Below are 23,737 nucleotides of genomic sequence, written 5' to 3' on the forward strand. Positions count from 1 at the left end.
AAAAACCAAAAAAATAGGGGGGAAAAAAGAAAACCAAAAAACCGCAGGGCTGCACCCAGGCTTGGGTGGAATTTGATTTCCTACCTGGAGATGAGGGTGGTAAAATGGCTGGCACTGTTTCAAAACTGAAGTTAACAATTGTTCTGGAACAACCAGAAAGGTTAAGCCAAATGATACCTTGAAACCTTGGGTGGTTTTTCTTTTTATGTTTTAGAAAAAACGAGCCCGTTGGGGGTTAGGATCACAGGAAACAGAACTATGAATTTCAGAAAGAGAACAGTCATTTCTTCAAGCTGCCGTTCACCCCTCTTACCTAACTCTTCCCTACCCAAGACAGAGTACCTGAGTCATGTGTGAAGAGTTCTGTTTGTTTTTTTTTTAATCAGCATTTAATATTTTTCCACCAGAAAATAAATGAAGGGCTATTCAAGAAACTCTAGATAAAGCAGGTTTTGTTTCTGGCTTTTATTAACAACGTCACCATTTTGCATACATTCCCAATGCACATCTAGGGTCAATAAAAATCAAACTCACTGCAGTTGTAAAGTATTTATGGGTCACCACAGCCAGAAACAGGTCAGGGTTGGCCGGGCCTGGTGGCTGTAATCCCAGCATTATGGGAGGCCGAGGTCAGCGGATCACCTGAGATCAAGAGATTGAGACCATCCCGGCCAACATGATGAAACCCTATCTCTACTAAAATTAAAAAAATTAGCTGGGTGTGGTGGCACATGCCTATAGTCCCAGCTACTCGGGAGGCTGAGGCAAGAGAATCGCCTGAACCAGGGAGGCGGAGATTACAGTGAGCTGAGATCGTGCCACTGCACTCCAGCCTGGGTGACAGAGAGAGACTCCATTTCAAAAACAAAAACAAAACAAGTCAGGGTCTTGGGGGATTGAAATAAGCCACACGAGCCAGTCATGTGTAATACCAGCACTTTGGAAGGCCAAGGTGGGGGGATCACTTGAGGCCAGGGGTTCTAGACCAGCCCAGGCAACAAAGCAAGACCTCATCTCTACAAAAAATAAAAATAAAAAATTAGTCTGGCATGGTGTTGCACACCTGTAGCCCCAGGTACTCAGGAGGCTGAGACGGGAGGATCGCTTGAGGTTATAAGTGAGCTATGATCGTGCCACTGCAGTCCAGCCTGGGCAACACAGCAAGACCCTGTGACTGAAATAAGTAATTGATAAATAAGCCATAGGATAGATGTGCATGGTAGAGGTCATCAAGATGGCTCAGAAACAAATCAGGTGCTTTCTGTGCATTGATACGGCAGGGCTTGTGTTCAAAGAGATATCCCAGGAGTTAGGGCATCTATAAATAACATGCCTCACACCTAATGATGAAGGAACTCACAAGCTCGAAGGAAGAAAGTGGGTGCGTAACACACAGTGAAACCAATCTGGGAAGACGACACCTGAAGCTCTCAGAGAACAAGATTTCGTACATTAAGGAAGCTACGGAAAACTCCTCGAAGCCACTTACAATCTGGAATATTTTTCACCCAGAGAAAAACAAAGCCAGGCTTTCAAAATCCCGGGATTTCCTTCTCAAAAGGCACTTAACTTTGCTAAATGGCTTTTTTGAGCTCTTTCTGTCTTAGCTTTCAGAGTGGTTGTTCTAGACTGCATTTCTTTTTTCACTGAAGCTGGTAACTGAAATTAACAAGCTTAAAAAAAAATCAAATTGCTCTTCCCTGCTGTGATCTGCCTGAAGTCCTTCAATTTGTATTTCAAAATGTGTTCAAAACACATTGAGCTGGACTGTGAGAACTTGTGCACAAAGGACTTTTTTGGGGGACGGCGGAACCCTAGCGTCACTTTTGCAAGCTTCTTTTCATACTTCGGAAGTGTTTGACATCTTGGCTTCCAAAAATCAGTGAACACAACAGCCTCGGTGCGACAGAAATAATACAAAGAATCTACCGGGAAGGACAGACACGTCCCGCCTCCCTGCTGGAAGAATACCATGCCTTTATGATGGAGCATCCAAACCGCGGCTGTTTTTCTTTTTTTTTATTGAGAAACTGTTCTTCTTACAGAAGTGGCAGTGTGGAATAAATAACTCAAGGGACAGAGAGTGTGAGGTACCATGAGGCTAGAGAAGCTGGGAGGTTTGCCTTTGAAAGAAGACAAAAACCCCAGGAACGCTGCGAGCGGAGGGTTGGAGGGGGGCCCAGCGGGGAGAGAACTCAACTTACAGAGGTGAAGTCTGCAAAGCCCGTGGCAGCGGCCTTAGAAGGTTTAGCTGCAGAGGAGGGGACAAATGGGTCTTTTCCACTAAACGGGTCCCCAAACCCCTTTTTACTTTGGAACGGGTCGCCGCTGTCAGGCCCAAGTGGCTGGAATGGATCAGGGGCCTCGGGAAAGTCTGCGGAACCAAGCTGGCTTACAGGTGTACTTTTACCTGGAAAGTTCAGGAGAAAAAAAGGAGAAAGAAAGAAATATGAGTTACTCACCCGGACAGAGCAGAATGCTGGTGGGCGCAGCCTCTCTGGGAAGAGCTTGGAACGCAGCTAACAGATGGGACGGGGGAACCCTGGGGAATCCCAGTTTTAATCAGCTTTATCCCAGGGGCTTAACAGGTTGTGAACAACACAGGAAAAACAATTCAGATGACTCCCAAACACAACACACACAGAGCAGCTCAAACCTGAGTCATCCTCAAACAGTTTGCATGCATGTACGTTTCGAACAGATTCATTGTAGCATGGCGACACATTTATTAACATAACTGTTTTTCAAAATCATGGCTGAGCAGAAAAATACACTGCAAGCTTCTAACAGTTAAAAAAAAAAGGGGGGGGGAGTTACTTGCAAATGAAAAGGAGAGATCAGTTTCATAACGTGGTATGGTTATGAGGCGCGTTAGTTATGAAGGTCTGCATACAGCTCTGCCACGCTGGGGTTTAAGTTCTTTTTTTTGAGACAGAATCTCTCTCTGTCGCCTAGGCTGGAGTGCAGTGGTGCAATCATGGTTCACTGTGGCCTTGGCCCCCAGGGCTCAAGCGGTCCTCCCACCTCGGCCTCCTACAGGCATGAGCCACCATGCCTAATTGTTATATTTTTTTTGTAGAGACAGGGTTTTGCCATGTTCCCCAGGCTAGCCTCGAACTCCTGGCCTCAAGCAATCTGCCTGCCTGTCTCCCAAAGTGCTTGAGCCACTGCGCTTGGCCTTAAGTTCTTTTTTAGCCCCCACTTCTGCCCTTCTGGTGTCGGTGGCTCCAAGGGGCAGGGTTTGTCTAGGCCTTTCTGGGCTTCTGCCAAGCAGGGAACTCCAGGATGCCCGGGTCCCAGCAAGGCATATCTTGACAGATATGAGAGAGAGAAGTGTTCAGAAGTGGAGGAAAAGGAAAAGGCATGAGGGATGTGGCCTGAGGACGCATGGCTTTTCCCAATGCATCCTGCCAATGTACCAGAACATTCCACCAAGAAGCAGAGGCCTGTCAAGATCTGCTTGGCGATGGGAGATCCCACCTGAGGATATGCAGCATCTGCAGTTTTGCAGGCCAGCCAGGCTGACTCCATTCTCCTGTCTGATACCCCTCTATTTGCCCAACGAGGGCTCTGGGTGGTCGCGGAAGACATTCACTGTGGTCCATGCAGCACCCTAGACTGGAGGCTCAATAATACGTAACACGATTCCAATGTATTAACTCGGGAAGTTTCGAAGCTAATGTTTAGAAAGAAACCAAGAACCACCTGCCCCTCCAGGGCTGACCCTGGACCTCTGGCTGCACCTCCAGAGAACACTCTGGCCCCCAGCCGCACCTTCCCCGCGCACCACCTGAGCCCAGGACAACTGCCTTCCTCCTCCGGCAGGACGAGCTCATGCAGGCCAGCCTCAGTCCCTCTCCACGCCCAGATCTAAAGCCGTTCCCTCTGCTCCCCCAGCAGATCAACCACCCCAGGCCTCATTTTTGAGGCTCCAGGTGTCCCTGTGGGCTCTGGGGCCACAGCCCGCATCTGCCACCTTTAGCTCTGGGCCTTGACAAGTGTAACTGACTCTTCCCAGCTGGACTTGGTGTCCTTATCTGTGAAGTGGAAATGAGGAGAAGGGTGCCAAACAAGTGACATTCCTGGGACCCTAGGGGTCTGCTCCCACCCAGTGTCCTGCACCGCCATGCCCAATGTGGCCCAGTGAGAACCTGGCCTGTCGCCCTGCTTCTGGAAACGGAAGCTCACTTGTCTCTCAACGGGCAGTTCCGCGTCAGCTGGAGCTGATGGGCCAGCATATGGATTGCTGCTTTCTGTTCGAGTATTCAAGGAAAAACAGCCCTCCTTCCCAAGGTTTACACAGGACTTGGGAGACAAACCCCTGCAGCCTGCCTGCCTGCCTCCGCCTGTCCCCACGAGGTTCCACCAGGGTCGCTGTGGCATCCTTGGCTGACCTCTGGCCACCGGCTGCGGGAGACTTTTCCAGACTGTCCGTCTGTGCGAGTCCATCTAAGAGGCTCCTCCTCGGGGTGGGAGGGCGAGCTGTCCTGGGCTCTATTAGGACTCCCACTCTCACTTTCTATGAGAAAGGTGGGAGCGAGAGACCTGGCATCAGTGTCCCCCTGTGGCCTCAAATCAACTCACGGTCAGCCCCAAGGTCCAGTTAGCAAAAGGGGCCCTGGGATCTGGAAGGGGTCCACACAGACCACCTTTGCCAAACCTGTGGACAAGCCATGCTGGAGACCCTTCCCCAGAGGGGAAGTGCCCGCCGTCTCAGGGCAGTCTCCACTCCCGGTCTTTCTAGGTGTCTCGCTTCTCTATCCACAGGTGTCCCTCCCACCGTCAGCTCTACTGCAGCCTCCTCCTCCCTGACCCCCACCTCCCTGGGGCTGCAGAGAGCAGGGTGATCTGGTCCAGGCCGCTGGTTCCGCTGGCCTTGAAGAACTACCTCCCACTCTAACCTCGAGGCCGCCTCCCTCACAGGCCCATTCCTAGGCATGAGCCAAGGGGAAGCCAAGGCCTCACTGTTGGGTCTCCTGGAGGTGCCTGACCCCTTTCCTCTCCAAAGGGAGGGGCAGGCAGCTCTGGTGGGAGGGGTCAAGTGAGGCTTGCCTGTGAATCCCAGGCTGTCCACTGGGGAGCAGAGGGGGCTCCCTGGGGCTCCTGAGCAGGATGGAGGGTGGGCGAGGGCCCCTCACCTCCCCACTCCCGCCCCTCGAAGCCTCGTATCCCTAGTGGCTACCCACCAGTTCGGCTCCCTTCCCTGTGAGCCAAACCCACCCAGCAAAGTGGCCTCTTAGCACAGATGGGTCCCAGCACCCTGCCCAGGCTTCTTGAAAGCTTCCCCCTGCTTGGGGATGACACCCCAGCCTCGTCTACGTGGCAATTCCTTCCCCAGGAACCCCCAAACCCAGAGCTTCTTTCCTGGGTATGCCTCGTCCATCTGCCAGGAAGGCACTCCCAGCTGGAAGGCCATCACAGCGGCCTTCTCAGGGAAGAAACTGCAGCCCCTTCCCCATCATGCCTGCATTCAGCTCTGCAGCCCAGACCTGGGGCTGGGAGTGGCCCTGGAAGACGGTGGGGGGCATGGCACACCCCCCCCCGGCCGGCCTTGCACCAGCTGTTCTCAGCCTCAGTTTCCTAATCTAAGCAAAGGGCTGTGTCCCAACAATCGTCCATATATATGTTCAAGTCTTAACCCCTGTGCCTCAGAATATGACTGTACTTGAAGACAGAATATTTAAATGGGTAACAGAGTTAAAATGAATTCAAAGGATCAATGACTGTCCTCACCAAAAGTGTTCAGGACACAGACCTACACACACAGAAACAGCCATGTGAAGACACGCCAAGCCAAGGAGAGGCCTCAGATGAAACCAACCCCCCACTGACGCCTGGATCTTAGACTCTGAGCCTCTAGAACTGCGAGATAATCAGTGTATGCTGTTTAGGATGAGATGGAGTAGATGTGAGCAGGGGGCCACCAAGGCCACAGGCAGGGGCGCCCTGGGGAACAGTGAGATAGTGTCCTGCACCCCAGCCTGTGGATTTGCAGGGGGTAGCCACAGTGACCTCCGCCAGTCTCTTGAGCCCCTGCCTGCCTCTGCCCAGCCTCTCCCTCCATGGGGAAGTCCCCTCTCCCTCAGGGTCCGCCACCACTCTGTCTGCTTCTCGTGGCAATGGCCTCTGCACGGCCGAGGCTCAGCTCTGTGAATGCTGTGCCCAGCACACCACAAACACCAGCCAATACTGTCCCACGTCCCTGGTGCTCTCCAGCCCAGAGCTCAGCACACAGTGGGCTTCAGGAGGTCCTGGTGAACCAGGTGTCGCCCATTACAGATTCCACAGGTCTCCAGGGGCCTGGGGCCCTTTGGAGAAACACCCTGGGGAGCAGAAAGGGAATAAAGGCATCTGCCTTCCTGGTTTGCAGGAAAGAGCAATGTTACTGTACATGCTTGGGTATTTTAGTTTTTCCTCGAATACCTACATGATACATGATATGGACCAAATGGCCAGATTCTAGCAGAGGACACAGGAAGTGTTTCCAGGGCAGAAGCTCCAAGTCCCAGGACCCAGTGTAGCCCCCAGGACCTGCAGCAAGTCCAGGGTGGACACTGCTTGCTTTCTCGAGGCAGTTCCTGTTACAGGAACGATCGCCTGAGGCAGACCTGCAAGTATCTGGGGGGGAAGTGGTGTGTAGGGGAAGGACGCCCCAGCCAGGCCCCCAAGAGCGACCGCCAAATACAGAAGGTTCAGATAATCAGTCGCTTTTCAGTGGCTTTTCTTCTTTAGTTCAATAAAGATCTTCCTCCTTTGGTTTGGGGGGTTTAAAAAAAATGGTTTTTGGGAGGAGTGGTTAAGAATCCCGCCTGCTACCATTTCAAGCTGAGGTTTCTGACGCGCAGAGAGATGGTCGGAGAGATGAAATGCTTCGTTCACACCAACATATGCCTGGGCCTGGTTTTGCTCTGTTGCCGAAACCGTTGTTATTTAGAAGTCATGACTATGGTAATATGAAACCAGGGCACATCAACTGCTGGCTTCTTGTTTTCAGAAGGAAAAAAAAAAAAAAACAACAACGGTTTTTTTCTTGGTTGTCAGTGTTTGTGCTTTGGGTTGAGGCGATTTTGGACCTGACACATGCGAGGCCGGCCAGTGCCCGGTCCGGCTTTTGACCTTGCGGGTGACTGGAGGCTTTGGGCAAAGAAAGGCATGGGCATCACCACGGGGCCACGGCCCTCGGCCCAAACTTCCCACTTTTGCACAGCGATTTATTTTTAGCGGCTATTTTTCAGACTTTGTAGGTCTAGTTCCTGCTTTTATGTAACCACTTCTGCTAACTCCTTAATCGTTTTTTCCGATTTTCTGAGGTGTAGCTTATCACAAACATGACAAAGTAACTTTAATCTGCCTTCAGGCCCTGAAGCAAACTCTGCTGCAATGCACCCACGCCACGGTTTTATACTTTTTCGTGGCTCCAGAAAACATGAGTCAGGAGAGGGCTTTACTGATGCGTGTTTCAGAAAAGGGGTCAGCAATCATGAAAACAAAACCCAAAAAAGTTGGTATAGAAATGTCTGAAAATGATGGCATCAAACCAGGTGCCAGGATGACGCCTGGTACCAGGTAACAGGATGATGCCTGGTAACCGGTTTGATGCCATCATTCCTAGATGTCGGTGACGGGAACCGGGGCCCACAGCAGATGAGAGTGAATAAAGATAAATGAAATTAAAAGACCCTCTTGGGGATGCTGACTGCCTACCACAGGGAGACTTTATTAACAGGGGGCAAGGGATACAAGATTGAAGAAAAGGCAAAATAGAACTTATTTTCAAACCACAGCAGTTTCAACAGTTACCCAAGCGGTATACCGAAACCACACACAGGACTGACTTTAGCAAAAACAATATGAACCAAATGGTTTACCACAGTGTGTGCTGTTAAAAAAAAAAAAAACTTGGTGGCCGGCTCCACCCTGATAGAAATTTCTTTAATTCTCTTATTTCTCAAGCTTCTTCTCGAAGCGGCGCACGTCCCTAGCAGCCGGGATCGGGGCTGTGAGGGGCCGGCTCTGGGGCACTATCGTTCTTGGTCAGCAAAGGTTTTCAAGATTCTGACTTTTCTATCTCGCTTTGCAGGAAGCCCTCCGCTTAAAGCATCCTCAAGAGCTGGGTGCAAACAACAACAACAACAATGGGATAGAAATATACACTCTTGCAAACCCTAAAAATGGTGAATGCTATAAAAACCTTGGGAGAAAAACTCTCTTGGTTTAAATTTTTTTGCTTAGGAAGAGAATAAGAATTTCGGATAATATAGGGTCTCAATCAGTCTGATTAGGAAAAATATTAGAAATAAATGCGAGAGAGAGAGAGAGAGAGAGAGAGAGAGAGAGTGTGTGTGTGTGTGTGTGTGTGTTTCATCCTGACTAGGTTCTATTTACACAGTTCAGTAGTTCAGTGCTGTACTTGGAAAACGCGGTTCTGTAGATGAGAGGTAAATATAAAAACAAAACAAAACAAAAAAATACAAAACAAGAGTTTGTGGTCAGGGCAGCTGCCCACGTTTGCTATTATCCTATGCAACACCGAACGCTCACACAACTGTCACTCATCCTACACAACAGTGGACACACACACACAACCATCATTGATCCTACACAACAGGACACACATACACACACAACTATCATGGATCCTACACAACAGGGGACACACATATACAAGCATCATTGATCCTACACAACAGGAGATGCCCACACAATTGTCATTCATCCTGCACAACATGGATGCCCACACAACTCTCATTCATCCTACACAACAGAATATGCCCACACAACTGTCATTCATCCTGCACAACATGGACACCCACACAACTCTCATCATCCTATACAACAAGAGAGGCCCACACAACTGTCATTCATCCTGCACAGCATGGACACTCACACAACTCTCATCATCCTACTCAACAGGAGAGGCCCACACAACTCTTTCACCCTATACAACAGAGGATGCCCACACAATTGTCATTTATCCTGCAGAACACAGACACCCACACAACTGTCATTCACCCTACACAACAGGTGATCCCACACATTTCTCGTTCATCCTGCAAAACATGCACACCCACAAAACTGTCATTCATTCCACACAACAGGTGATCCCACACAACCACCATTCACCCTACATAACACAGATGCCCACACAACGGTCATTCACCCTACATAACAGAGACCCACGCAACTGTCATTCACCCTACACAACAGGTGATCCCACACAACTGTCACTCATCCTACACAACACAGATGCCCATACAACTGCCAGGCTTCTGAGAGTCACATTGCATAGGAGAGCAGTAGCCTGGGAGGGCACCACTCCAGCCGAGCTCATTTTTTTTTTTTTTTTTTTGGGGGGACGGAGTTTCGCTCTTGTTACCGAGGCTGGAGTGCAATGGCGCGATCTCGGCTCACCGCAACCTCCGCCTCCTGGGTTCAAGCAATTCTCCTGCCTCAGCCTCCTGAGTAGCTGGGATTACAGGCACGCGCCACCATGCCCAGCTAATTTTTTGTAGTTTTTAGTAGAGACGGGGTTTCACTATGTTGACCAGGATGGTCTTGGATCTCTTGACCTCGTGATCCACCCGCCTCGGCCTCCCAAAGTGCTGGGATTACAAGCATGAGCCACCGCGCCCAGCCAGCCGAGCTCATTAAAGGCCACTGACATATGTCTTGTTCCTCCTTCCCCATCCTGCCAGCAAGAAAGCTTAGCTGCGGGGAGAGGGGAGAAAGAGAGAAAACAGCATAGTTCTAAAATTCATCATCGCTCGGGGACTCGTCTTGAAAAAGAGTGCTTTTCCCCACCACACATCGACGTCTTCCTCTGGCTCCCATCTAAGGTGCGTGAGGGGAGTTCGTTTTTCTACAATGCGACACATGGGACCATGTAAGGGACCTGCAGCTGGGAATCCTGCAGGCGCCAGCCCCACTGCGCTCTGCCTCAGATCAAAGCTGTGTCGAGCAGCACAGCCCCGGGAGATAAGAATCTGAGGTCCCCGCGATCGCAGCGTTGAGATTTTCCACTAAAAATATTTACCGAATTTTAAGAAAATCTGCTTCGTGTATTGAAGGGAACAGGATGAGGTTTGGTTCTGCATTGTTGAGAAAAGCTGAACAAATATTTACTATGAGCCACTGCTGGCCGATGTGCTCTCCTGCCCAGGGAGGTGCGTGAGGTGGGCAGGGGGCTGCTGAGCCCGATGGCTGTGGCCTCATCCTGCCATTAAATGAAAAAGAAGAAAGGGGGATAACAGTGCTGTGCTTTGGGGGTCCTCAAAAAGCAAATATCATTTGAAGTGAGAAATAACCATTTTCTAGACGTTACCACAGAATGCGCCCATGACATTTACATAAAACCTGCCAGGCTGCACCAGCCCTGGAAGAAAATAAAAGGGGTGTGTGTGTGTGTGTGTGTGTGTGTGTGTGTGTGTGTGTGTGTGTGTAGGGTGGGGTACATGATCTGGCAATGAATTTACAAATCACAAGCCAGTCTTCACGACAAAAATAATACAGACTGGCAGGTGTCACAATTCTCCTTTTTTTGAAAAATTGAATTTGTTCTCTGGCAGACACCTTTGACATACTCTGCATGAACACCCTGAGTGTCAGCCCCATCCTCTGGGAGGATTTCTAGGGGAGATGCTATCTATATCTGAGCCAGGCGTGCATGAGCCTGATGGGGAAAGGGGGCCCAGCTTTGTTCCTCCCTACAGAGAGTGCCAACGTCGCAGATGCCACCTCTGCAAAGGGCAGGGAGGCACAAAATCCCTGAGAATGCCATGCAGGAGTCTGAGAGCTGGTTAGGGGTCATACGTGCACCAGAGCAGAAGGACCCAAAAGAACCCCTAGGAGGGAAGGAAGTGAGGTGAAGAGCCCACCAGGAGCCCCCATGGCGGGGGACACTTGGGAAGGTGTCAGGTGTGGGGAGGGGCTGCCACTCCTGCTCTCTTTATGGCCAGATCCCCCATCATCCGCCTCCGTGTGCTGTTTTGCAGTTAGCAGTGGCAGGCGCGGGGAGCTGACTCAGGGCTTTGAATGGGAGAGATGAAAGACAGGGGCCATATCCACCCCACCAGAAAAGCAGGGAGGAGGTGCTTGGGCTGCAGCCGGAGCCCCCTTCTGAGGCATCTGCACCGGCCCTCACCTCCCTTAGGTGGAGCCTCCGCCAAGCGAGGGGTTGGGGCGTTCTGGAGGCAGGTACACCCGACATCCCCAGGGCAGCGGCTCCCGTTCGTTCACACCTATACTCAGATGTTGGGGCGGAAGCCCAGCCCCTCTGCCCCTTCACCCCACCCTGCAGCCCCCTAGGCCCCCTGCTGGGACCCCAGGCTCCAGCATTTGCACCCCACTGAACGCCAGTGATAACCGAGTCACACGACACCCACTCTATCCGCCTCTTCGGGTACAGAAGGGTGGGTGTGTGCCCAGGTAGGCAAATGCTTCTATTTTCAAACTCAGTGGTCTTTACAGAACAGAAAGTGCTCCAAACTGCCTGCCGTCAGTTTAAACGTATGAGGCTGACATTCCTCCCTCTCAGAGTGGGACCCTTCCTTGGCATCGTCAGGGGGTCCCTTGCAGCCTTATGACAGGCCATCCAGAGGGCTCAGACGTAAGCCCTGAAGCTTCCTTGACCACAACAGTGCTGGGGGCTGGGGGCTGGGGGTGTGGGCAGGAAAGAGGGACTCCACCAGGTTGGGCATTTCAGGCTCCTTAGGACCCCCTCCCAATCCTGACTGGCAGGCAAGTGCCAGAATTTTCCAGGTCCCTCGAGATGGTGGAACCACTTGTCCCATTCTAGAACTTCACATGTACCCAGCGGATTATCTCTCTGAGATCATCGTGGGAACGGAATTAAAGTAAAGTTCAAGGCTGAGGTGCTAACCGCACGGTTCAAATGGAGATGCCATTTTTAAAGTGGATCTTGTGCAATCAACAAAAAGTTTTGGGACCCACATAGGCACATGACGGGGCGAGGTCACTGACCACCCTGGTTTCAATATTGGCCTGGCATTTCAGAGGAACGGGGGAGCTGGTGGCACTAAGGACCTCAGGGCTTCCTCGGAGGCTGCATCCTGTGTGACATCCCCCGCAGGGCAATCAAGAACCCATGGCCACCCCGGGTGGACGACACACACGGGTGCGGGGAGGGGCTTGTTTGCAAGGGGAAGAATGACTTTTGTCTTCTTCTCTTGATGACAGAGCTGTTTGAATCAAACAGGACAGCCACTGGTTAAACTGGATCTCATGTCATTTAGGGAAAAGCTGCTGTCAGTGCGACTGTGGGGAGTGGGTGAAAAGACATCATGCTCAGCCCCAACACCCAGGTGGCTTTGTTTAGGGGGTGAAAAGGTCATTAGCAGTAATAAAATAATCATTAAATTGGGGAGAGGTTAAAGGTGACTGGCTGGTTAGCGGTGGAGGTGCGCTGGCTGGTGTCACCAGGCGCTGCAGGCAGGAACCGCAATGCAGGGGCGCACTGGCAGGAAGTGGCAAGGGTGGGGCCGGTCGCAGGATCCCACTATCACAGCGGGGCTGAGGCCCAATCACTGACACCCACACAGCCATTTCCTGCACTTAAAAAAAAATCTGTTTCTCTCTTTGCAAATCAACAACTTTTACCTAGAAACTCTTCAGCGGTGAGCTCTGACTGATCTTGATCTCCGGTCCGTTGCAGAAAATACACCATTGTTTACCTGGGGGAGGTGTGTGCGGCGGCTAACTTTAACCTAACTCTAACTGACAGGTTTCGGCGGCCTGCCGGGTCTGTGCTGCATCTGCCTGAAAGAAACCAGTTTCTTCTGCCCCAAACAGACACCTGCCGGTTGTTTAACATCCTGATGATACGCCTCTCTAGAAAAGATCTCCAGGCAAGGAGAAGTCAGTGCCCACACCAAAGCTCCATTCGTGCCCTAGGGGATGACCCTTGGTGGTCCCCCAGAGTAAGCTTTCTGGCTTAGATGGGAAGAGAACTGACTATGTGGCCTTGAGAGATGGCCAATCGTGGGCTACTCGGGTGTATGCCATGACCGGAACTCTCCCTTGAGGAGCCGCTGCAGGTTCCCAGGCAGAGGAGTCCACCTGTGACTGCCAGGTCAACATCTGTCTGCCCGTGCTCCCACACCGTGTGCTGGCTGCACCAAATGTCAATTTCACCTCAATTGAGCTTTAAACAAAGCAAAACAAGCAGCTCCCATGGAACTTGAAAACTGCAGCTTCTAGAAGACAAGAGAGCACCGAAACCCACACATGACTCAGATCCAAACTCGCATTTGGTCCCATACGAGCGACGACCCACAGAGGACCCTGGAGCCCTCTTTGAAGTTCAACTCCCTGCATACTGACATTTTTTAACGAAAAAGATTTCCATTAAACTGTGACCTCACCGGGAGAAAAGAACATCATGAATGACTCCCTGAATGTGTGCAGCCACCTCGGGCCCAACCTCTGTCTTTCCTGGAAAAGGTGCCCTTGGCAGAATCCTATGTTCTGGTCCCTGTGTCCCAGGGTGGGGAAGGGGGCTACAGACCACACACAGCACGTTGCTGTGCAAGGCGCTTCACCCACACACCACCTGCCAGGCCCGAGTGGGTCCGTGGTCAGGCAGGGAAACAGGCTCAGGGAGGTTAAGCGACCCACCCAGGGCCTCCCTTTCCTCCAACGTCCAGAAACCAGCCTGATCAAGCGGTCGCCTGGATTCTAGCCGCACTGGTCACCCAGAGGACAGAAGGAAGTGGCCTCAGGTTCTCCTGTCCTGGCCTCACATGTCAGAGCCACTTCTTGGCACAGGGGCCTAGCAGGGTTCTAGAAACCTCTGGGAGCCCTGGGACAGACAAGTCCAGGATGGGAGTAGGGGGCATCAGAATATACCATGTGCCAGGCAGAGAGATGACAGAAAAGCTTCTTCCTTAATTGTGATTTCCACGAGTGCAGGCGTCACGCTGTGTGCACGGTTTGTAAGAAAACTCTGATCGCTGGACAGTCTATTGGTCCTTCAGTCTGTTAGTCAGTCTATCTCTACCAGCTCACGGCTCAACTGCCAGGCCCACAGGGGATCCCACCCACCTCATCTTCCTCCTCACTCAGCCACGCTGGGACCCACACGTCTCGCGCAAAGTCCCAGCATCTGGAAGGCCCTGGAGTGACCAGGGTAAGGCGGCCATCACTGTGGGCTGGCCACATGGTCTCCTTGTGCGGAAAAAGGCTGGGGTAACAAGAAAGGCAGAAAGGTTTTGTTTTGTTTTAAGAAAACAAAGTCCAGCAGTTTGAAAATGTTGGACTTTAAGCTTTCTTTAAAAAATAACTCAGATTAATTTCACTATTTCCTGTCTTAAAGAAGCCAAGAAAACATGGGATCTGCCCTGTGTCTTCCTAGCCAACTTTCTGAGCAGGGGTTCACCCGACACTCATCTGCTGACCGCTCTTGCTGATAACCAGAGGCCTCCTGGGCTGCAGGTGGGTCTGTGCCGTGTGGCCAGGAACTGGGAAGGGAATTGTGCAGAGCTGGGCTCTGATTCCCTTGACCAGAGAACCAGGGTAGGGCAGGCAGCTTCGTTTGCAATCCCCCAAAGAGCCAAACACTTCTCCCCAACAGGTGACTCATCAAAAGGTCAACCGCTGGGTCAACTGCGATGTGTGGATTGTTAGAGGTTAGTACGGAATCACAGCACAAACACTGCTGCACGCTCAAACGGCAATCACCACGCAGTCTGTACCTACCACCCAGCAGTGTGTACAATGCAGAATTTTTCTGTTCAGCCATTGCTTCTGGGTAAAAGAATCAAACGAGAAATATTTAGACCTCCACACAGATGTGCAGCTGCTCTGGATTTAAGATGCTGTGCATGCAATGGCTGTTTTAGAGAATGCTCTGGAGCTCATGGCTTGGTTCTCCTTACTCCTGTCTTGGGGCAGGAGGCAGGTTACTGGTATAAACCTGGCCCTGCTGCCACCTTGCTGCGTGACCTTGGGGAGCCCCCACGACCTCCCCCCTCCCTTTCCTCTTCCAGGAAATGGGCATGGCCTGGCCTGTCTCTCTCATGGGTCTTGCTGGGAGCTGGTGAGATAAGAACTGTGCAAGCGCTTCCTAAGTGCCCATCGATGTTAATATAGTTCTGCAGAGCACCAAGGGGCACGGCAACCATCGACCACAGCAGTACAAAGATGCAGTGGCCTGTGCTATGAGCAAAGGCGCCCAGGACGCCCTGGGTCTCCAACTGTGCAACAGCTCCCTAAAAAGCCTCAACCCTGAAGCCAGGCCCAAAGAAGCCACCCAAAGCTGTTATCAAACGTTCCACTTTTAGCAAGCACCCTTCTCTGCTTTTGAAGCCCACAGTACACTAAGAGCAGAAGCCAAGGTGGGGTGGGTAAGCTTGCAGAGGGAGACACAACGGGAGGTGACAGCTGAGGGAAAGTTCAAAAGCAGACCCAGCACCAGGTTTAGGTACGTGGGGAGGCGGGGGTGGCAGTTTCCATGAAACACTGAAAATGAAGCTTTGCACCTGTGAGCTGTGAGTGGGATGGCTCCCCCTCAGGGCCCAGCAAGTACGGCACTGCTCGGGGATCGTGAGCACCCATATGAGAATATGTGCACATGTGTATGAATGTGTGTACACATGCGCGTAAGCACAGAGCATGCATGCCTGGGTGTGTATGAGCGCACACACACACATATGGGTGTGTGCACATTTGCATGCATGCCCGATGCAATAGCCGTGTACTGCTCACCTATATGCATGTATGTGCACACATGAATATGTGCATGTGTCCATGAATGAATGCACACAGGTAAGCATGGAGAGTGTGCAAGCCCAGCTGTATCTGAGAGCGTGTGTGTGTGCAGGCATGCACAATGCAGCATGTGAATGCATGCTGCTCATCTCTATGCATGTGTGTTCACATGTGAATATGCACACATGTATATAGATGCAGGCATGCATATAAGCATGGAGAGTGTGCCTGGAGGGGTACATGGGAGAGTGAGTGTGTGCATGCATATGCATACATGTGTGCATACATGAGAACACACACGTGATGTAGTATGTATGTGAATGTGCGCTCACCTGTATGCACATGTGTTCACATGCAAACAGGTGCATGCATGCTTGTGTAAGTGTGGAGAATGTGTGTGTACATGGGGTACATGTGCATGGAAGAGTGTACATGTGTGCATGCAAGTTATATGCATTAAAACACACCGCCGCACGTGTGAATATGCACGTGTGTGTGCCAGCTGTGTGCATGCACTGTGATTATGCATATATGTTTGCATGTGTGCTTCTGCTCCCATCTTTTAAGCAGGGTGAAGAAGCCCGCTGCTGGTCCATCAGGAGCGCATCGAGGGTCCCTGAAGAGCCACTGCCTCTGTGTAAGGCACAGGTGCCCTCCTGCAGATGGCCTGAAGGGAGTCCCTTTGTTGTTCTGTTTTTCCTCCTCTTGATGGTAAATGTCTTTGATGTCTGGCTTACAGAAATGATCTCTTTACCCATCTGCATCACCTCAAGAGTTCACAGAAAATCTGCTCTAAATCCACACAGCCCATGCTTGCTCACACTTTTTCTCGTGACTCATCCACAAGGACGCCAACCTGGGCCCTGCAGGCTGGGTCCCCATCCTCCTGAGAGAAGGGCCTGGCCAGCAGAGGGGACAGGAGGAGAGATGTGGTGTTTTAAAGATAACTTTCCCTATGTTCACCTCTACTGACAGGTGGCCCATGTGCAGGACCAAGGGTCACTTGTAACTAGTGAGCTAGGGGCACGTGGAGCCTGCTAGGTCCATTCCAGAACCTGCAATGACACCGGGGCTGCAAAGTGAGGCCAGGGGTGGATTCCAGGGGAGGAGCAAGTGCACGCAGGAGGGTGAGTACCGCCTTCCTCGCTGCAGCCGCTGGAAAGGGCTGCGGGGCACGCCCTATCTTGGGAAGGCAGGTAACAGAAGGTGTGACCACAGAAGTGTGTGAGTCTCTTGTGGCTGCCCACAGTCCAGGGACAGTGTGGGGAACACTCTGCCTGGAGGCTAGAGAATAGGAGACATCCCAGACCAGGGCATGGATGGAACAGGCAATAACTGGATAGGTAAACGGATCAGGGAGCTGTATCGACTCCTTCTGCCACTTGAAAAAACAGCTTTCTGTTTGACAGTCTGGTCAACTGGCTGCCAGCGTATCTCTGTCACACAAGAGAAATCCCACACATGAGTTAAAAGGCTCCAGAATCCTCAGGGCACCCTCAAGGGCCAAGGCTAGGAGACATCAGCAGCACCAGCCATGGGGAAGAGGGGCAGAGCCTGCAGGAAACCCCCTGCTCAGAGCCGTGCGCTAAGATGCCTGGGCGAGCTGGGGCAGAGGGGAGCCCCAAGCCATCCTGCTTCCTCACATCAGACGCCGCCAAGGAGAATCTCCTGCTCCCTCCACTCTCAGTCCTGAAACATCCAGAAAGGACTGGACCGAGCAGTAACCCCTGCTGCCCTCACCCCCCACAGGCCCTCCCTAAGCACGGACGGGGAGAAGGACGGAGAAGAAGAGGCCAGAATGGCCACAGGGCTGCCTGCCACGAGTGGCTCCTGAAGTATAGCTAGGATGTAGGGGTGGCAATGACATGCTCGGGCGGAGGCCGCACGAGGTGCCCCTGGCCACAAGGGGAGCTCTAAGGCCAAGGCTTTGTGCACCCCAATGCAGAGCCAGAAGCCCAGGGGACCACAGCACGGGGCGAGGGCCAGCAGGTGGGAGGCACACACCACGCACACGCGGCGCTCGCATGAACCCGGGTGGCTGGACCAGGGCACCGTCTTGCTCCCCATGCAGGGTCCCGCGGCATCTGCTGCTACTCTGGGCTGGTGAGCAGGGTGATCCTGGTCCCCCACCATCCTGCACCGGCAGGCGGCAGCTGCGAGAGAAGAAAGCGTACTGACCGCTGGGCGGTTTAGGCCGTGGAGGAGCGGGTTTCTTCGGAGGCAGAGCAGGAGTGTCCTGTTTACTTTTAAAGGGGTCATCTGAGAATCCTGCCCCTCCCAAGGAGGAGGTGAAAGGGCCAGAAGGTGGGGGCTGTAAGAGAGGACACGAAAGAGAGGCAAAAATAGTTGTTAAAACAAAGGTGACGGATGTCCACTGAGCAGACGCTCGCGCTGCAAGGGCCCTGGCGAGGCCTCCTACCCGTGACTGCACAAGATGGCCCTGCTCGGACCTGGGGTCTCTCTCATGCCCCCTGCTTTCCTCCACCCTCAACATCAGGGGCTCTCTGGCCTGTGGGTGATGAGCTGCCCGACACAGGGTGGCAGAGAGCAGTCCCATCCCTCCACAGGCTCCCAGCACAGAGGGCATTTCCAGCCCCACGCCACATGGCACACGACTGGGTCCTTCTCGACTCCAGGACTTGGCACACAGGGTCCCTTGGGCCTCCTGCTTACAATTCAGAGACGCGCCCCACCTTCACCCCACGCTGGCTGCGGTGCTTGGCGCATGCCCCGGTGTGTCACCTCCCCACTGAGCTGGCCGGTTTGGTCACTGCCTTCAGTTAGTGACAGGCAGCTCCAGGCACTGGGTCAGCTGGCACCAGACCTTCCCCCTCCATACCACTGGGCTGCGCATGCAGCACCTCAGGCGGGAGCGCACCCTTACATGCCCGGCCCACCCCTGCTGGTCAGCACGGCCACGCCGCGTCTATCAGGCTCTGACCACCTCTGGCCTGGACCCTCGGCCAGCCTCCATCACACCCACCCACATCCTCCACCCCACACCTGCTATCTCAAACCCAAATTGGACCACATCCTCCAGCCTAAAGAGTGAGACAGTCAGACAGTTATAAACAACTGGATAGATGAATGGATGGTGGGTGGGCAGATGGATGGAATGGTGGCTGAGTGGATGAATGGACAGACATATATGTGGATTAATGGACAAATGAATAGCAGGTGGATGGATGGATGGATGCATGGGCAGGCAGAGACAAGAAGGCGGACGGGCAGTAGACATGGAGGCAGACACGGGGTGACGTCTCACAGGTACATAGCTAGGTGCTTCCTACAGGGATGCTCCAAGCTCTCATCAAGGCCTGCAGGGACTTCATCACTGCCCCGGCCACCCAATTTTTCAGGCTCACCTCTGAAGTCAGCCCTCCCCTCACAGTGCCTCCTTCGTCCCCAGAATCCACTGCACCCCAGCCGCTGACTCAGCCTCCTGTTTCCACACCCTGCACACTCAGGTCTCCTGCTGGGGACCTCAGCCCACCTCGTCCACCAGGAGCCTCTCTCCTTCCTTAGAGCCTGGCTGGACCTCACTGCTGTCCCCAGAGCTCTCCCAGGGTCTCCCTGGAGCCCTTTCCTGCCACCCAAGCATGCACTGCTCACCGAGCCACAGAAACGCGCTTCCAGCCTCTCCCACCTGTAGGGCAAGCACAGCCCCTTCCCGGCACCTGCTGCCAGCAGGCCTGTGATCAGCGGGTACTAAGCCGCTGCCTGGGGGACACTTGTGTCTCACTTGGAGCGCCGGTGCGGCACAGGGGAGCCAGGGACTCCACCAGCCGCAGACGGGCTGGCGCATCTCAGGCATCTGAGGGAACGGGCTGGGGTCTCCCAGAAGGAGAAAATCACTTTCCACAGGAAGAAGAGGAATGAGGAACCACTCTTACTAAACACAAAATAACCATGTGTATAATAAAATAGAAAATAATGACATTTTTACTAACAGAAGAAATACACTGCTACACAAATGCAAAACAACGAGGAAATTATAGGACAAAGAGATCACTGTGTAGGAAACAAAAGGAACGGACAGAAACAGGGTAGACTTGATCCCGTGTTCCTCCAAGGGCACAGAGAAGAAAGATCAGAATGGGGCAGAGACAGAAGGAGGGCCGGGGTCTCCAACTTTCTCCCCAGCAGGGCGGGCCTAGAGACAGAGAATAGTTCAAGAGCACAAAGGCACACTCCTGGGGTTTCCCTCGAGAATCCGGACCCAACAGGTTACAGATGCAGGGGAAAGGGTCTAATGCCACCTCCAGCAGACAGTTCTGAAGGTATGCCCGCCTCCGCCTCCAGGATCTAGTCACACCGACGCAGTCTCTAAAGCTCCAGCGTCCAGTCACACAGACGCGGCTGTCTAAGGCTCCAGCGTCCAGTCACACAGACATGGATGTCTAAGACTCCAGTGTCTACTCACGCAGATGCAACTGTCTAGGCTTCCAGTGTCTTGTAACACCAAAACATTCAGCTAAGGCTCTAGTGTCTAGTCACACAGACATAGCCATCTAAGGCTCCAGCATCTAGTCACACAGACTTGGGCATCTAAGGCCAATACACATGGCCGTCTAAGGCCACACAGACATGGTCATCTAAGGCTCTAGTGTCTGTTCACACAGGCACGGGCATCTAAGGCCACACAGCCACAGCCGCCCAGGGCTCTACCATCTAGTCACACAGATGTGGCCATCTGAGGCTCTAGCTTCTAGTCACACAGACGTGGCCATCTGAGGCTCTGGCATCCAGTCACACCGACGTGGCCCTCTAAAACTCCAGGGTCTAGTCACACAGGCGCAGCTATCTAAGGCTCTTGTGTCCAGTCACACCAATGCAGTTGTCTGAGGCTCTAGCTTCCAGTCACACCCATGCAACCGTCTGAAGCTCCAGCGTCTAGTCACACAGATGTGGCTGTCGAGGTCTCTGGCATTTAGTCACACAGACATGGTCGTTTAGGCCTCTGGAGTCGGTCAGAGACTTGGCCACCTCTCTGTCTGGCAGCTAGTTATAGAGATGCAGTCATCAGGCCTCCAGCATCTAGTTACAGAGACACAGCCATGTGGACCCGCTTGCATCCCGACGCAAAGACACCGCTGCCTTGGCCTCTACCGTGTGTAGTCCTAGAGTCAAGGCTGCTCGGCCTAGTCAGAGCCATATCAGAGACAGAACAGGGAGGTGACCCCCTCTGAGACGCAGCCTGTCCATTCCAGGTCCCCCCAACGAGGACAATGGCGAGCACCCCCAGGGAGGGGAAAGGGCCCCAAAGGCTCCTGCATAGATGAGCCCATCAGATCCCTTCCCTGGGCTTCACACAGCTCCCTGAGCTGCCCAGGCAGGAGACCTCGCTCTGTGCTCATCTTCTCACCTAATATGCCCGGTGACCTGGCAGGGGGTCCCACGGTCAGCACCTCTGCCTTACACACAAGGAAACTGAAGCACACAAAGGCAGCACAGCTTGCCCAAATCACACAGCAGGTCCAAGGCGGATCTGGAGCTGGACTTCACATCATCCGGCTCCCAGGCCGAGGCCTCCAGATGCTGCCCTTGGCTGCCGAGGGCCACCCCAGTGGTGGGTCCAGGGCCTCGTCCTGGGCAGATTGTCTCGTCCAGGCTGGAACCCCCACCCCGCCACCTACTCAACGCCCTGTGCCTGTTTCTTCATCTGTAAAATGGCAAGAGTGACAGCGCTTGGAGGGCTCTGGCAAGAAGGAGCTGACACGTGACAGGCATCTGGCCACTCACTGGCACCCAGACCACATGACAATGACCACACCAAGCATGAAGCTGCAATTGGAATTTGGGATCGCCCCGTCTGCTGCCCTGGTTGTCCCCAAGCCTGTCTGAGAGATGAGCGGCAGCATCAGCTTGCAGCTTAGCCGCAAAATGAACCATTTAGGGTCGGCTGTTTGGAAGAGAATGAGAGGACAGAACGCTGGCCTGTCCACGGGAGCTTCTGCTCTCCATGGAACACATCCCCAGGCCTGGGGCCCATGTGAGTCCCCCGCAGCCTGGGATGCGCAGGCAAGCAGGTCTAGCAGGGAAGTGGTATGACCAGCCAGGCCTCGTCTTCCCTGGGCATGCGCTGCCTCCTGGGCCGCATCCCCAGACACAGAGTGGGACCCCAGTCCCAGTGGCTGTGTGAGCCTTTCCGCCCTCTGCATAGTGCAATAGAACCCGGGCATGTAAAACCACACTCAGCCTGGACGTCCAAAGTTGTGAGACCTGGTGACACGCTCAAATTAGAGCCGCCTGAACCCCCAGGCTGATGGGGACACCTCGGGCGAAGCCGGTTCGGCACCTCCCATGTGTGTTTAAACTCACGAGGCCAATTGGCTCCTCGTGAGGCGACAGGCTTCCAATAAACGCCTCGCACCGCCTCCGCAGTGAATCAGATCACTCCTGGCACCAGAATGCCCACGTCATTTCCAAATCCCAATTTTCATGACTTCAAGTTTCCCAAGAAGCCTCCTTGGGGACTCAACTCTTTCCTACTCCGGCAGCGGCTTCAAGGAAAGTCGCTATTTTTAGAAAGGTTTCAGTAAAGCTGTCAGGGGCTCTCTGGGCTCGGCAAGACTGAAGTGTGCTTAAAATAAAAGGAAGACAGAAAATGCTACTATGAAAACCTGCTCTAAGAGAAACCGGTTTGAGCGCACCAGTGGAAGAACTGGTTCAAAACAAAAGACTGAATTTTTAAACAGCAGCCCTAAATATCAATGCACAGCTTTAAACGATTGAGAAGTTGGGGTAACAACTAACCCAGTATTTCACAGAAGGCTTTTCTGGGGGGGGGGGGCGGGCAGGGCAGAGGGAAATAAGTTGGACCCTTGTTTTTATTTTCAAATGCTCCCTGGAAACATACTTTGGGGAATCTTTTTTTGTTTGTTTTTGAGACAGAGTCTCACTCTCTTGCACAGGCTGGAGTGCAGCGGCACAATGTCAGCTCACTGCAACCTCTGCCTCCCTGGTTCAAGTAATTCTCCTGCCTCTGCCTCCCAAGTAGCTGAAATTACAGGTCCGTACCGCCACGCCCAGCTAATTTTTTGTATTTTTAGTAGGAATGGGGTTTCATTGTGTTAGCCAGTATGGTTTTGATCTCCTGACCTCATGATCCACCTGCCTCGGCCTTCCAAAGTGCTGGGATTACAGGCGTGAGCCACAGGCCTGGCCAGGAATCTGTTTTTATAGCGAGCTGATGTCATGTAGGCTCGATACTGTCTAGAAAAGAATCTCTTCAGGTGGAGGTGAGGACCTCAACTAAGAGTGCAGGCCTGAAGAGCCTCCCAAAAGAAACTTCTAGAAGCAGACTGCGGGCTGTGACTCTCCTCAGCAAAGCCACGCAGAGGGAAGGTGCTTCAACTTAGGGACTTACAAAAAGGGCCTCCCCACCCTGCTCAGATGGGGAAAAGTTGATTTTTTTTAAAAAACACCTTCTTGCCACTTTCATTTCCCTTAGCATTTTATTTATATCCACAGTGTTGTTCTTGAAAAACAGAAGGTAACCAAAAAGAAAAAACAGAGCTGCAAGGTCAGGGTTGAGCTCAGCATGAGGCTGTACAAATGTCACAAAGGCAGGAGCTGATGGAACGCTGGAATCAAAACAATATAGTACTGGAGACCAATTTTCCACGGCTCCGTCCAACTCTGTCCTGGCCCGGCGCCGCCAGTAGGAAGTGAGACCAGCTCTGAAATCACAGCTGCATGTGTGTGAAGAGCCCCTGGTTTCAGGGCCCAAGGACAGGCAGAGGACGGTCATTAGATACCGGCCCTAGCACAGGTTCTGCTAGCTCTCAGTCCCTGTGCACAGTGAGAGGAGGAAGATGGATCCAGCCTCCCAAAGGAAGAGTCCACGTGCGCAAACCAGAAATGACCAGGACCCCTGCCTTAGAGACTGCTGCCACCGTGTGGCCGTTTTCTGTTTCGGGAGATGGTTTCCCACCTGCCCACGAGCCTGTGCAGTGGCCCCTAAATCTCCTTCCCCTGGTGCCCTCTGGCCAGTCCCAAACCGTGTCACAGC

At 52.8% G+C, this 23,737-nt stretch overlaps 1 protein-coding gene across 8 annotated transcripts in view; it reads right to left on the reverse strand.

Annotated features, from left to right (window-relative positions):
- The window catches only part of EPS15L1 (epidermal growth factor receptor pathway substrate 15 like 1), a 121,143-nt gene that overhangs the window by 4,615 nt on the left and 92,791 nt on the right, over positions 1–23,737 (reverse strand). For 3 of the 8 annotated variants that reach the window (XM_017501177.2, XM_037728736.1, XM_017501182.2), the window contains 3 exons: positions 17,902–18,034; positions 14,713–14,760; positions 2,205–2,410 (listed from right to left, as the gene is read on the reverse strand). The exons of 1 other annotated variant lie outside the window; for it this stretch is intronic. In XM_017501177.2, the coding sequence (XP_017356666.1) occupies positions 2,205–2,410; positions 14,713–14,760; positions 17,902–18,034 (387 nt within the window). Of the gene's footprint in view, positions 1–1,999; positions 2,411–14,712; positions 14,761–17,901; positions 18,035–23,737 lie in introns of those variants that run through there. 4 more of the 8 variants (XM_017501178.2, XM_017501186.1, XM_017501185.2 and 1 more) reach the window with 4 other exon arrangements.

The sequence above is a fragment of the Cebus imitator genome, unplaced genomic scaffold, assembly GCF_001604975.1.
Source record: "Cebus imitator isolate Cc_AM_T3 unplaced genomic scaffold, Cebus_imitator-1.0 Scaffold280, whole genome shotgun sequence".
Taxonomy (NCBI): Eukaryota; Metazoa; Chordata; class Mammalia; order Primates; family Cebidae; genus Cebus; species Cebus imitator.